The following is a 13,173-nucleotide window of genomic DNA, read 5'->3' on the forward strand; positions in this document are numbered from 1 at the left end:
GGTTTTCTCAGAGAACATCTGAAGTTGTTCAATCCCTAATCTGGAAATGAAGCGAGCATGAGAAACTGCAAAACTCCACCAATACACAACAGTCCGCTCAACGAAAGCATGCAGCCAAAAAGGCTTGTGGTAGCTCTGGAGGAGCTGCAGAGATCCAGAGCTCAGTTGGGACAATTTGTCATCAGGAGAAGTTTGTTTCAACACACAAATCTGCCCTTCTTCTTTGGAATTACAAAACGTTTTTCACAAGCCATATGAGACATACAGCAAACTTTGAGAGGAAGGTTTTCTGGTGAGACCAAAAGAGAACTTTATGACTTAGGCACGGCAGAAAATTAACACTTACAGCATTTTCTTCTGCAGCGACAGGGACTCTAGTCAGAGTTGATAGGAAGGTGGATGGAGATGAATAAAGTGTAGTCCTGCAAGAAATCCTCCTAGAAGCTGCAAAAGATTAGAAAAACTGGGGCAGAGGGTAATATTTGAGCAGGACAACATTAAACATACACACATCTTCAACAGAATGACATAAATCAAAGTGTCTTCATGCACTAAAACGGCCCAGTCAAAGTCCAGACAACTGAGAACCTGAGATAATACTAGAAAATTGATCTGGATTAAAAAGGTTAGGTTTTAGTTTGTAAAAAACATTTGAAAAAAAAACAAACAACAACCTTAAATTATGCATTATTTTGTAATAGGTCTATAATGTAAAATCATCCCCAAAATTAACTGAAGGTTCTGGTTTTAATTTGACAAAATGTGGAAAAGTTTGCCAAGAATGAATACTTTACAATACTTTACAATACTTTCACATAATTTGTATTAAAGTGTTCTGAAACTAAGGTAAGATCTCTCTGTTTGCATTTGCATCTTAGTTTTAAACGAGCTTCTTTTGATTCTTACAGTGAGCCCTCTTTAAAGTACTTTTCTTCTTCTTGGCTTGAGTCCAGCTAACAGATTTACATCAAAGCTGCTAAAGTTCTACAGTGTGTCATTCCTCCCTTTGCACTTCAACCAACATCTGCTAGACTAACCACTTTGTATCTTTCACACATTATTCCTACATATGTCAGCAATTGAAGATTCGCTGGAACTGTGAGAAGCCACTGGTTGGAGGAACCGGTGTGTTGCTCTGAACGCTGTTGTGTGTCTGTGTGCGAGTGGGGAGGAGGGGGAGAGGAGGTGAGTGATCTCATTACGTTTCCTGTTTTTTCACACCACATCTCTCCAAAGAAGTGACAGCCCTTACACACAAATATGCAACAACAGTCCAGCTTTAGCAGTCTGTTGGAGTCAGATTCAGGAAATCTGATGAGTTACAGTCAGAATGCCTCATCCTGTTAGTTGACGCGGTGGGACCAACACGCAGTGACGACTAGATACCCCCATTTTTTATTTATTTATTATTTTCATTTAAAAAGAAAAAAAAACAAACTTTCTTACACTCTGGGCTCCTGATATGGACATTGTGTGGGTAAGTAATCCAGACTTTGAATTATTTGGATCGTTTGCTGGTTGGATAAGAAGGATGATTTTATTTTATTTTTTGTGCTTGGCTGTCTTTTTCTAGAGTTTTAGGAAATGCGATAAGCGTTCTTGAACGGTGATGATTCACAAGATAGCATGAAATACACTGATGCGGCTTGGTTTTGAGTTGTGATTAAAAAAAAGTGTGAAAAGTTAAGTACTTCATTTTAATTTCAAGATGGTGTGACTTAATCTGACTTGTTAGACTGAATGTAGTTGGGCAAGGTGTTGAATTTCGCTTTTAGAATCTAGGTCAGTGGTTACCATCTTTTCACTTTTTCACTGAAAAGAAAAATCACAGTAGTGGAGATTTGTACAGCCCAACTATACCAGTTAAAAAGTTATAACTCAAACAGTCCTGACCTTTTTGTTGATAAACTAGTTTTTGCTATTTATATTAACTGTCCTTTTTGACAGGTTTTGCATAAATATGTCTTTAGAAGTCCTTTTGCGATTAATCGGATTTTAGAATATCCTCTGAAGTTAACACTTTTCTGATTCATTCATTGGATAGCTGACTCGTTAAGAAGTGTGAGATGTATTTTGAGGGCAGTGATCTGAAATGTGCGTCTCCAGAGCAACATTTGGCTCTTTAGAGTGTTTTAATGTACTACCCTCTCCAGTTTGGTTCTTGATAACATTCAGACCAAAACTGTTTGCGTCCTCGACAGATGTAGATGTAACATTGTTTTCATTTAACCAAGAATTTAGTTTGAGATGATAAATGAATGAAGTATCTCCCAAAAATATGTACAAGAATGTAATGGGAGTATAAGTTAAAAGAGGAAAAAATTAATGTATTTTTATTTACATTGTGACAGAAATGGCAAATTAAAAATGATTTATTCCCTTTTCATTAATCAATAAAATAAAGTCTGCTGTTCAATCTACCCTATTAATTAGTTATTTATGTTTTATTTATGTATCTATTGTTGTTATTTTTGTTATTGTCTTTTTAACAGTCTAATGATTGAGTAGTTATTAAGTTACCTTCAAGTTAAGTTTTTCCTGGATCCAACCCCTGGTCGCCAACCTGTGGGTCTGGAACCAGAATTGAACTCAGCACTGGTTTTTGATAGAAAAGCAATACAATATATATTTAATAGATTTTATAGGTAATGTTTTAAACAATACCTGGGCTGAATTTCCAAAACAGAATGGCACAAATAGGAAAGGAAAACATTTTTTTTTGTCATTTTACAGTCAAGCTACAGACTGCTTTTTGTTTTTCTCTATGTTCATGAATAAAAGAGAATGTATTCATTCTCTTAAAAGTTTATGATCTTTATTTTTTTAACCAAAGCACAAAAACACCATGGGTCTTCATAGAACAATTTTATATAAGTAGAAGATGGCAAGCTATAATCAGCTGAATGCAGGCTGGCTACCAGAGCAGAGAGCAAGACTAATTATCCAGCTGATATGAACTTTTATGAAGTTCACAGACTCCCTCACTTTCTCTATTGAGAGAAGACATATATATTCAAACGTTTTAATAGCTCTGGTGGCCTATTTTTGATAGTGAATTGACAGGAAGGAGGGTAACGAAGAGAGGGGGAAGATATGCGACAAAGGTCATCAGGCTAGGAGTCGAACCTCTGACGTCCACGCCAAGCACTACGGCCTCCATATGTGGGTTGTGCTTTACCCTGCACCACACAGCGCCCCAGAGAAGATATAATTCAGTGTTCTGTGCAACAATTACCTAAAAAACTAAGTTTAGATAAGAAAGCATGAACTTGTGTTTTTACTTGACCTTTCCATACTGTGAGAATCACCCAAGCCATTTACTACGTAATTGTTTCCTCGGAAGCATGAAGTCAAACAAGATGTTGGTTCAGGTTGCTGTTAAACTATGCGTGTACTTGTGTAGATACCAGTAGAGGTTTATTAGGTAGTAGCAGCCCAAAGAGGAGTGTTTTAATGTGTGCAGTGAAGACTCTTTGTTTTGAAATGCTTCCAGAAACTGACTGGGGAGTTCTGTTGATGTTCCAGTAAATCATTAACAAATGAGCTCGTCTTTAATAATCACAACCCACCAGTACTGATTCAACTTGCTGCCCACAGACTCGGCTACTTGCCTCTTTGTGAAGTCTCTTTCATGTCTGCCCAAAAACTGCCTTAAGGTAATTCTTACTTCTCTTTACTCTTCTAGGATACAATAGAGCTACATGTCTTGTTGACTGGGACTATCTGCAGCAAGTTATCTGAGTACTTGGTGGCTTTTACACCACCTCCAGAGATTACACAAACCTACTGTGATAAAAGTTACTCACAGTGATGGACACCTTGATATAAAAATCTCAGTCACAGTTAAAAAACATAATTAAACCTAGCCATTTTTTTTAAACATGTTTCTCCTGACTGGAAGCAATATAAACATTTTGGAGCATCCGAGTCAGAGTCCTGAAGCTGGTGGACAATCTTATGGTGATGGAAATGAGTCCTTCCAACCTCAAAGACCTGGAGGTCATCAGTCGTCAAATATAAGTGAAAACATTTGGCTTTGACTGAATTGAAAAGCAATAAAAGCGGGTTTTAATGCATTAATTTGGATTTCTTGGTCATCATAAATCCTCGTGCGTGATCTTCCTAATTTCCTGAGGCTCAATGATGTAATAGACCGACAGAATTTGTGTTTGAGTCAACGTTGCTTATGAGAAAAATCAACCCTGAAATCTCACATTCAATTTTGTTCCAGGTTGTTTCACTGATACTAGCCTTCATGTCCACCAGAGTGAGTCTCCTTGAGGCGACAGGGCAAGACTCAAACTGCGAAGCTGGTAGGTTGTTACAGCAAAATGCAAGTCTAGCCTTCTGTACACAAGTTACCAATCTGTACAAGTTCAGCTAACATTTCTTCTGCTTCTTTTGGCGTGTTCTCAGGATATTATAAAGATGCTAAAAATCATTCCTGCAAGCTATGCCCAGAGGGCACATATACAGACAGAAGCCATTCTCTTACGTTCTGTCTTCGGTGCAGTAGTTGTGGTAGTAAGTATCTTCAGTCATTTTGTAAGACATTAGGAAAACGCATGAAATGTAAGAATATTTTAAATGAATCAGATGGACAGTATGGTCAAAAAAGGGCATTTAATGTCTGCTATATAAAAAATAACCTGTCTATTTTTTTCTGATGGGGGGGGAGTTAAAAAACCATGCACAGCTAGAAGCGATGAGGTGTGCATCTGCCCTTCTGGACACTATTCAAAGGATGGCGACTGCAAGAAATGCTCCGAAAACAGTGAGTCAAGCCAGACCAAATGTTCAGGGCCCCTTCCATTTGATCAAAATCAACTCTTCTAAAAAAAAAAAAAAACAGAACCAAATCAGAAAAAAAAGTCTGATCATATATTTTTCAGGTTCCATCAACGACATCAATGAAGATTATTGTGATATGTGCCAGACCTGCCAAAGGTAAGAGACGGTGCATTTAGGGACATTCAGACATGGTGGCATTTATCTTAGTTGTCCAGTTATCTGCTTGTTAACAGCCTTCGGCCAATCAGAAAATAGGAGAACATAAAGACACTCAATTACTTTAAATGTCATGCAATTGCTTTGTCATGACAGCCATAAAAAATAAGCAGAGCTGGCAATGCCTTAAATTTGAAATGTTATATGTTACCATTCTAGTTTTTAGAAATGCTGTTTATAAAAGTAAATAAATCAATACAATTGTATAACAGTTTAATAATTCATGAAAACAGTTTGTGATGATTGAAGTCAAATTATATACTTAGTAAGTAGACATATATCATACTCGTATATATAGCTCATCTCTTTGAGGACAACCAGTTTCTGTGGTTTAGCTGAGGCCCTGCGCTGCCTGGGTTGCACACCGTTTACTGCAAATGTCTCGGTATGCAGGAAGCTTTGATAAGGTTGATAAGGATTCACACTCAAGAAAACTATTCTAACTCTGTACTTCAACAGAATGTGTTGATAGCTTTAAAAATAAAATGTCAAACATGACAGCATCGTTCCTTTGCGCAGGCTGCTTTTATATTTGTCAAAAAAGTTTCCTTTTGCCGACACTAGGCTTCAAATGTTTGAACTGGGTAAATTTGGTAGCCGTCTCACCTTATTCTATATGTTTTTGTTACTTTACTTAGTGGGAAACGATTCAAAGTCGAAAATGGAACTTAATTCTAGTATTTAATTAATGCTGGAGAGATTCGCTTGCTTTACTCTGTTCAAACCTCACTAGCTTCAGAATGTATTTAATATATCTGGTTAAAAACATGTGCTGCTTTTGACTCTTGACCATTCATACTGAATACATAGTGAGAAAGGTCCTGTAAACAAAAGAAAGTACTGCGCACAATAACTGTAATTTGAATGCAAATCGAAGTGAAGATGTCCATATTTACTTATTTTATCTTATATATATATATATATATAAATATGGGAACATATGTGACATGTTAAAATTGAATTTCCTCCTCTGTGGAATAAAGCAATAAAGACTAATTTAATTTCTATTTTAGCGGGCACTGTATGAAGCACCCAAGATGCAAGACAAGTCCCAGTTCAGCTCCATCTGAAGTTCGAGCGGGGACATTAGGTGAACACTCCAGAAACATCTATTATTTTCTGCATATCTTCAGAAATTCTTTTAATGTACAACTAAAAAACATTAGGAGTTTTTTTTTCCTATTGGAAAGGAAGTTCTTCTGCATGTTTAAGTGAGGTTCATGTGAGAGTTTTAAAGCCGTTTTTTCAGGAACACGTGCTGTATTTTTATGGCACTGCACCTTTTTATCTTTGCACTATGATTGCAATTCTGTGCCTCTCTTTTTCTTGCTAAAGCTTCGACTGCCAGCCCGGCTTCACCGTCAGGAAGACCGACTCCTCCCACCACACTGAAAACATCAAGTCCAACTATCGAGAAAGTGCCAAGTCAATGTTAGTTATAACTATGTATTTCAACCATAAATTTCATTATATCTGAGCTTAATTTGCAGCATTAGCTAACTCTGTGGCCGTAGTTTTAATGAGATTGATGTAGCCTTAACTTTTCGCCTGTATGTTAGTGGCTGGGATTAAAGAACTCATGCCAGTGTTTTGTTTTGTTTTGTTCCTTTTCCAGCAGATACACTCTTCTGGCTTTCTTTTGTGGGGATTGTTACATCTCTGTTGCTCTTTTGGTTCCTGCTGCTCTTCTGCAGGAACCTGCTCAGAAAGGAAGCTGTTCTTCCCTGCTGGAACAAACAAAAAAAACTGCAAAGACTTCCTCAGGAACCAAAATTGGACGGTAACTACACGGCGATTCTAATTCAACCAACTGAATCAAACGCAGCAATATCGTGATAATTTCACTATTTATCCCCCGACATTGTATGACAACTTAATTCTAACATTGCTTTGATGAACTATAAATTTCTTCCTTTTCTATTTGGACTTGGATCTCACTATTCCAAAACCTAGAAATTTTTTCAAAAAGTGTGAAAGAAGGAGAAGAAAACAAGGCAGCTAGGAACATGTCAGAAGTTTTCTAAGTGTGACGCTCTCAGTAAACACACAAAACTCAAACATCAGCTGATAACATAGTGAGCACCTCTAAAAAAAGAGTGACAACAAAGTCTCCAGTGTCGGTGAGAGTTCAGAAAGCGAATATTGATACGGTAATTTATTCATCAAGGATAATTCATCCAGAGACTTGTGGTCTCACATTTTTACACATAAACAGTCTGTGTTTTACTTGTGAGGGTGAAGCGTCAAAACGTTCTTCCAAGAACAATGTCTGCCATCCCACTCGAACTCCTGAAGGCCTGTCTACATTTGCTTTTCTCACAACATTAAACATTAAAACTCTCTTTGAGTTGAATCTGCACGGAAGTTAAAGTCCTTACATGCAGTTAGACTTCATCTTAAACAACACTATGCTTCAAACTGAAGTGCATTTTCAAATGAACTGCCTTCTTTCAGAAAAATAAAATAAAAACTAGACCAACTTTGAATGCATGTGCTGTGAAAATGTGTGACTTATCTGGGGCTAAAATGTGATGAAATGTGCCCTTTGATAATCTAAGCATGTCATAGTTGCAATGGAAATGTCAAAACATTCATGCCCTTCCATTTAGCTTGACTGTTTTATGAATAATAATGCGTCATTTCATAATTCTGAACAAATACTTAAAAATACTAACCACAACAAAAGAAGAATGAGATTTCAGACACTGGTAGCATTATTTCTTGTTTTTAATACTTTTTTAAAATTTGTATTAAATGTGACTAGATATATGCAGGAAACTAACTGATATCATCGGCTTTTCTCCTTACAGAACAACGTAGTCATCACTGTAGCAGCCCAACCACACAGGTTTGTGCTCTCTCTCATGATCTTTATCCTCTGTTCACCTAACAGTACAACACATACAGTTGCAGCACTGTAGGTGGAGGAAGACTGATCTTAAAACCACTCACTCACACACATACACAGGCGCACACTCAGAAAGGTCAAAAGAAACAAAAGTGAAATGCCGATAAGCATCTCTCTGGTGTAGTTACCGAACATTTGCGACAAAGGCCAAAGATAATTTGCCTGTATTGAAAAATTACAGAGGAATTTTGCTATTCGGAGAGAACGCCGGGGGAGTTGTGTTTTACTCGTTGCTATTTGTTCTTTACAGACATTTACAGTTTTTGAGGAAACTCCCATGATGTCGCTCTGTCAGGAACCACCTGCTCACATCGGCGGCCACGTGCGGCACAGTCTTCACACGGGTAAAGTTCATCATTTGGTTCCCAACACTAGTTCACTTCTACGGAACTTTGTTGTTCTCCGCGTACTGTAGCCCCGACCAAATAACCTGGACGTCGGAGGACGACTTTAGTGCCATGACGCATCCCAGAAGACCAGAGAGAAACTGGTTTACTTACTGTTTGTTTTACTAATGAAAACAAAAAATAAGTACAGATGACACCCACCAGGTGGGAACCTATCAGGCGTTATCTCATGACGTGTGTCTGTGTTACTACGAGGGTTTTAACCACCAAAAAATGCTAAATGAGTCACAGAATAACACAAAAGCAACACATCTAAAAGAAAGGAAGCCGCTTAAGGAAGTCGGCCCCCTTTCAGTTTTACTCTCTATGAAGCTGGCCACATAATTATGGTGATCTTTAGCCTCGTCAACGAGAAAAAGTTACTTTCTCCTTGAAGTACTAAAGAGAGTTTCTCCAAAACAGATCAAATTCCTTGAAGGATTTTGAAACTGTTTTAATATGCAGCAGAAAATAGAAGTAACTATGTCCACATTGCCTTATAAAGCATTCTGACCCCTTTAAATTTTTTTTTTTACATTTTGTTAAAAAGCAACCACAAACTTTAATGTATTTTATTGGGATTTTACTTGATAGACTAGTTTTAAGATAGTGCATAGCAGTGGGATGAAAATTACACGATTTTCTTTTTTTTTTTTTTTTTCAAAGTTTGCCATGGTTTTGTAATTAGCTCCCCTGAATCAATGCTGTACAGAACCATCTTTTGCTGCAGCTGCACATTTTTGAGGAGTGTCTCTAACAAATTTAGAGAACAGTTTCCCCCTCCACTCCCCCCTTCTTCGCCTTTGCAAAATACCTCAAACTCAGCTAAACTGGAAGGAAACGAATGAATCTGAACACACGGATATGCTCTGGCTTATGTTTATGGTTGTTACTGGAGCTGAAATCCTTGGCAGCCTCCAACAGCTTTTCTCCTGTTGGTAGTCCCATCTTTTTCCCCGTCAACTCTCGCTGGCCACGCTAAAGAAACTTATTCTGACAGCATACTGACGCAACCACCAAGTTTCACTGTGGGCACGGTGTGGTCAGGGTGACGCGCATTGTGAGTTTTCCGCCACATGGTGATACGTAGGTAGGGCAAAAAAAGCTCAATGTTACACCAGTTTCACCAGAGGACGTTCTTCCACATGTACATGCACGCCCTGCGACAGTCCTGGCGACCTGTCCAGGGTGTACCCCGCCTCTCGCCCGGAACGTTAGCTGGAGATAGGCACCAGCTCACCTGTGTGACTTCTGAAGACATTCATTCGGACTGAAAATGAGGCAGAATAGAAATGGCTGCCTTACTTTTGAGATTAAAGCTGCTGACTGATTCAACAGGCTGGATGAATCATAGGTCAGAGTTAGGACAAACAACAAAACAACTGTAGAAAAAAAAACGATCAAACAGTTAAAAGTGCAAACAACATCCAGATTAAAACAATAAATCAGGACAAAATCTCCTAACTTGAAGGCAAAATGAAAGGAAATAAGGAATCGCTTTGCACGGTTCCAGCTGCAGCTCTTTATAAAACCGCAGAAATAATATCATGCTGTGTTGTTTTATTAATATTTTGTATGAACTCATGAAGATTTCACTGTCATGATCAAAGATAATATAACCATTTTATCTGTCTGGATGAACGTCACCTTCACAAGGTTGGTAGGATGTCTGATGTGTGTGAGATCGAGCATCTGGCAGTGCTTTGCACGTCTTATTGTTTTCATGTTGCACTATCTCAATGTTTGGTCCTCTCACATTTTCAACTGTGCTTGCTCAACACAAAATTTATCTGTAATCAGTCATTCGCTGTTTAAGTGGAAAGGAGGAAACGGGACGCCCTGTCTCTTGCCTGTCAGTCAAGAGTTTAGGTGAAGGGAAATCAGATAATCAATGCATATCTTTGTTTTGCATGCTTGCTAAACACCAGCTCAGGCACTTAGTTTATCAGGTTAGGTTTTTTTGGTTTTTTTCTTGTAGGAAATTAACCTTAGACTGTATGACAGTCACAGGATAAACTATAAAGAATAGGCTAATACGACAAATGTGAAACATCCTCCTATCAAGCTTCAAAAGGAGCGCCTCAAATCCAGCTACAATTTTAGCATTTCTACTGAAGTAGATTTTGGAGAATGTCTTCAGAAGACAAATCCTCAGTTGGATTTATGTCTGGACTTTGGACCATTCTGACATATGAACACGCTCTGATTAAAAACCATCTCATTGTAGCTCTTTACTGTATGTTTAGAGCTGATATCTTCTCTGTAGGTAAACGTCTGTCCCTGACGCAAGTCTTAAGAAGTTTTCTTTTCAGAATGTAGTCCTATTCATCTTTTAATCATCTCTGATCTAGCTTTTCTGTCGCTGCTGAGGAAAGCATTCGCCACAAGATGATGCTGTCACCGTGTTCCACACGGTGGTGTTTTGATGATGTGCTGTTAGTTTTTTTTTAATGACATTTAGTTTAGTAGGCCAAAAGTTAATTTTTTTCCACCTATCTGACCAGAGTACAGTTTTCACATCTTTCCTCTACTGTGTCGCTTTCTTTCCACAATCGGCTTTCACGACTTTTATTATCACCTTTCCCTGCTTTAAGCTTTCCCACAACTTCATCCATTTATTATCCTGCTATGTTCTTTCATCTTCACGATACATTTTGTTCATTCTGATATTCTAGAAAATCTCAGAGGCCTTCATAGAACAGCTGCATTTATACTGAGATTAGATTAAAAACGAGTGAATTCTATTTAGGGAGCTAAAGGGAGCTACTAAAGGTAACTGCAGTGCTATTTTTCATTGGTCTACCACATAAAATCCCAATAAAATATTAAGATTAAAGTAGAGCAAGTAGAAGAAGCCTCAATACTACCTCAAGTTAATGGAAATAAGCCTGAACCAGAAGTTGGACTTGCTGAAGATGCAAAGTGAAAACTTGCAAAATCTTTCCCCCCCCCCAGATGCAAGACGATATGAGCACTGTGACCGCTGGCCGGCCATCGTGCTCTACGCGATCATCAAGGAAGTGCCTCTTCGCAGATGGAAGGAGTTCCTCCGACTGCTGTCCGTGCCCGACCAGCAGATGGAGCGCGTGGAGATGGAGGCCGGTCTCGGGTCCATGGAGAAGCAGTACCAGATGCTGAGGCTGTGGAGCCAGCGCTCCTCGGCGAGCCTGAATGAAGTTTACTACTCTCTGCACCTCATGGAGTTGTCGGGCTGCGTCCAGCAGCTGCAGGAGAACCTGGAGAGGCTGCAGTGGAGGTGCGAAGCGAAGCAGGCGCTCACAGCCTGACGAGGCTACTGAAGGGAAGGGGCGGCTCCTGAGACTGCAGCTTTAAACGCAAAGAGTACAAAGCCGTCTGTGATACAGGCGGGATAGGAAATATAAATTCTCAGTTTGTTCCTGGGTGTTCGTGAACACTGGCAACTAAAGTTTAACACCAACAGACTACTGCAACGACATCATGTATTTCTTGAATTGTGGAGGTGAATACCATCATGGAGAGCAGTGTGATTTCTTTATAGGCTTGCTCACAACATGTATTTTTTGTGTTATCTAACCAAAGATATACACTGTACACACTGGATGTAGGTTTGATCCAGGCCAGTCAGTCAGAGATCACATGAGGAAGACTTCATCATGTGAATGAAGGCACCAACGGTAACAATTCTCAGAAGCACTTTCTGTTTCTTTAGGTGTGTTCTCCATCCTAGTAACCCGTTGAGGGCATTGAAAAAAAAAAGTTATATAAACAAGGGTAATGCCTCTCTGTCAACTGTTAACCTTCTGTCTTGAAACCTCCAAGAAAACACCACTCTACCTCTTTTTCTCTCATGTGGGCATCGTTTATAGTTCAACAGTAGAGAGTTGTGGTTTCACAGCGGTGCACTGACGTTTAAATATGAGTAAGACTCGCATCGTGTTTGCACTTCCTGTGTTCGTTTAGCTCCGGGAGTTGACCCTCCAGTTTTATCTGTTTCTATTCGACTAGTTAAATAAAGACTACGCTGAATGGAGACTTTAAGTACATCTGTGATGCTTGAGCAGGCCAGCTGCCCATGGTCTCCTTCAGCATAAAAGTCTGACAGTACAACTCAGCCACTGATTCTGATTCTGGTTACTCACCTTTTCAAGAAGGAGACGACTGAAATCCCCAAAGGACGTCAGATTTTCAGTTTCCTGCAAGCAAAACGGTGTCAGTGTGCAGTAGGCTGGGTTTTTCCTCACCACACTTATTCCATTCAAAATGATAGTTTTGGCTTGTGGTGTTCAAGTATCTCACTTTGAGAGGTTTTTTTTTGTTTTTTGTATGTGTCAGTTCAGTTCACTGACAGGAAAGGACTTGGACTTTCCAGTTTTTAGGAGGTTAATAACAAGTATTTGTGTTTGATCTCGGAACCTATAATTTGTGTTGTAGATATTCCTTTTCTTAATTTTATGAAACTATTTATGAATGTTATCTTGAGTGTTTTTCTTTTTATTTGAATGCTCACTGGTCTTGTTGATAGATTTATAAAACAAAGCGGTACTGTAATAAACCATGTGCACATGGTTACGTGTGATGTGTAAAGAATAAAAAAAGCTGAAGCCAAGCTTGGTGTGTGGAGTGAGTACACTTGGATTGCAGCAGCTTTGTGGACTAGACTTGTTTAATAGAACCCTGTCAAAAGAATTTGGGCAGGAATTTGGAAGGGCTTTTATTTTTGTAGTTAAATCTCATGAATTGCAAATTCTCCCTCAGTATGAGTAACAGCTGCACTACAGTCTTTGTATTCTTTACACAGGATGCGGTATATTTAAAACACTAATATGTAGCTAAAGGAAAAAGTGACAAAAAAAAAAGCTTTTCAATTGAACACCTCTGACATCATTCACG

The 13,173-nt window shown here is 38.7% G+C and overlaps 1 protein-coding gene across 3 annotated transcripts; it reads left to right on the forward strand.

Annotated features, from left to right (window-relative positions):
• The first annotated feature begins 1,207 nt into the window (after nucleotides 1-1,207).
• On the forward strand, nucleotides 1,208-12,889 carry LOC116725703 (tumor necrosis factor receptor superfamily member 25). Of its 3 annotated transcripts, none has more exons than XM_032571948.1 (11): nucleotides 1,208-1,477; nucleotides 4,232-4,313; nucleotides 4,417-4,524; nucleotides 4,670-4,774; nucleotides 4,893-4,947; nucleotides 6,021-6,097; nucleotides 6,343-6,438; nucleotides 6,626-6,787; nucleotides 7,818-7,855; nucleotides 8,166-8,259; nucleotides 11,257-12,889. In XM_032571948.1, exons 1-11 carry the CDS (start codon nucleotides 1,463-1,465, stop codon nucleotides 11,586-11,588), a joined length of 1,164 nt encoding a protein of 387 aa, XP_032427839.1. In that variant the 5' UTR covers nucleotides 1,208-1,462; the 3' UTR covers nucleotides 11,589-12,889. The 3 variants fall into 3 exon arrangements, with proteins under 3 accessions (XP_032427839.1, XP_032427828.1, XP_032427850.1); XM_032571937.1 differs by having other exon boundaries at nucleotides 1,212-1,477; nucleotides 6,623-6,787; XM_032571959.1 differs by lacking the exon at nucleotides 1,208-1,477 and adding an exon at nucleotides 2,458-3,656 and having other exon boundaries at nucleotides 6,623-6,787.
• Nucleotides 12,890-13,173: the final 284 nt, after the last annotated feature.

This window comes from Xiphophorus hellerii, chromosome 1 (genome assembly GCF_003331165.1).
Source record: "Xiphophorus hellerii strain 12219 chromosome 1, Xiphophorus_hellerii-4.1, whole genome shotgun sequence".
NCBI lineage: Eukaryota > Metazoa > Chordata > Actinopteri > Cyprinodontiformes > Poeciliidae > Xiphophorus > Xiphophorus hellerii.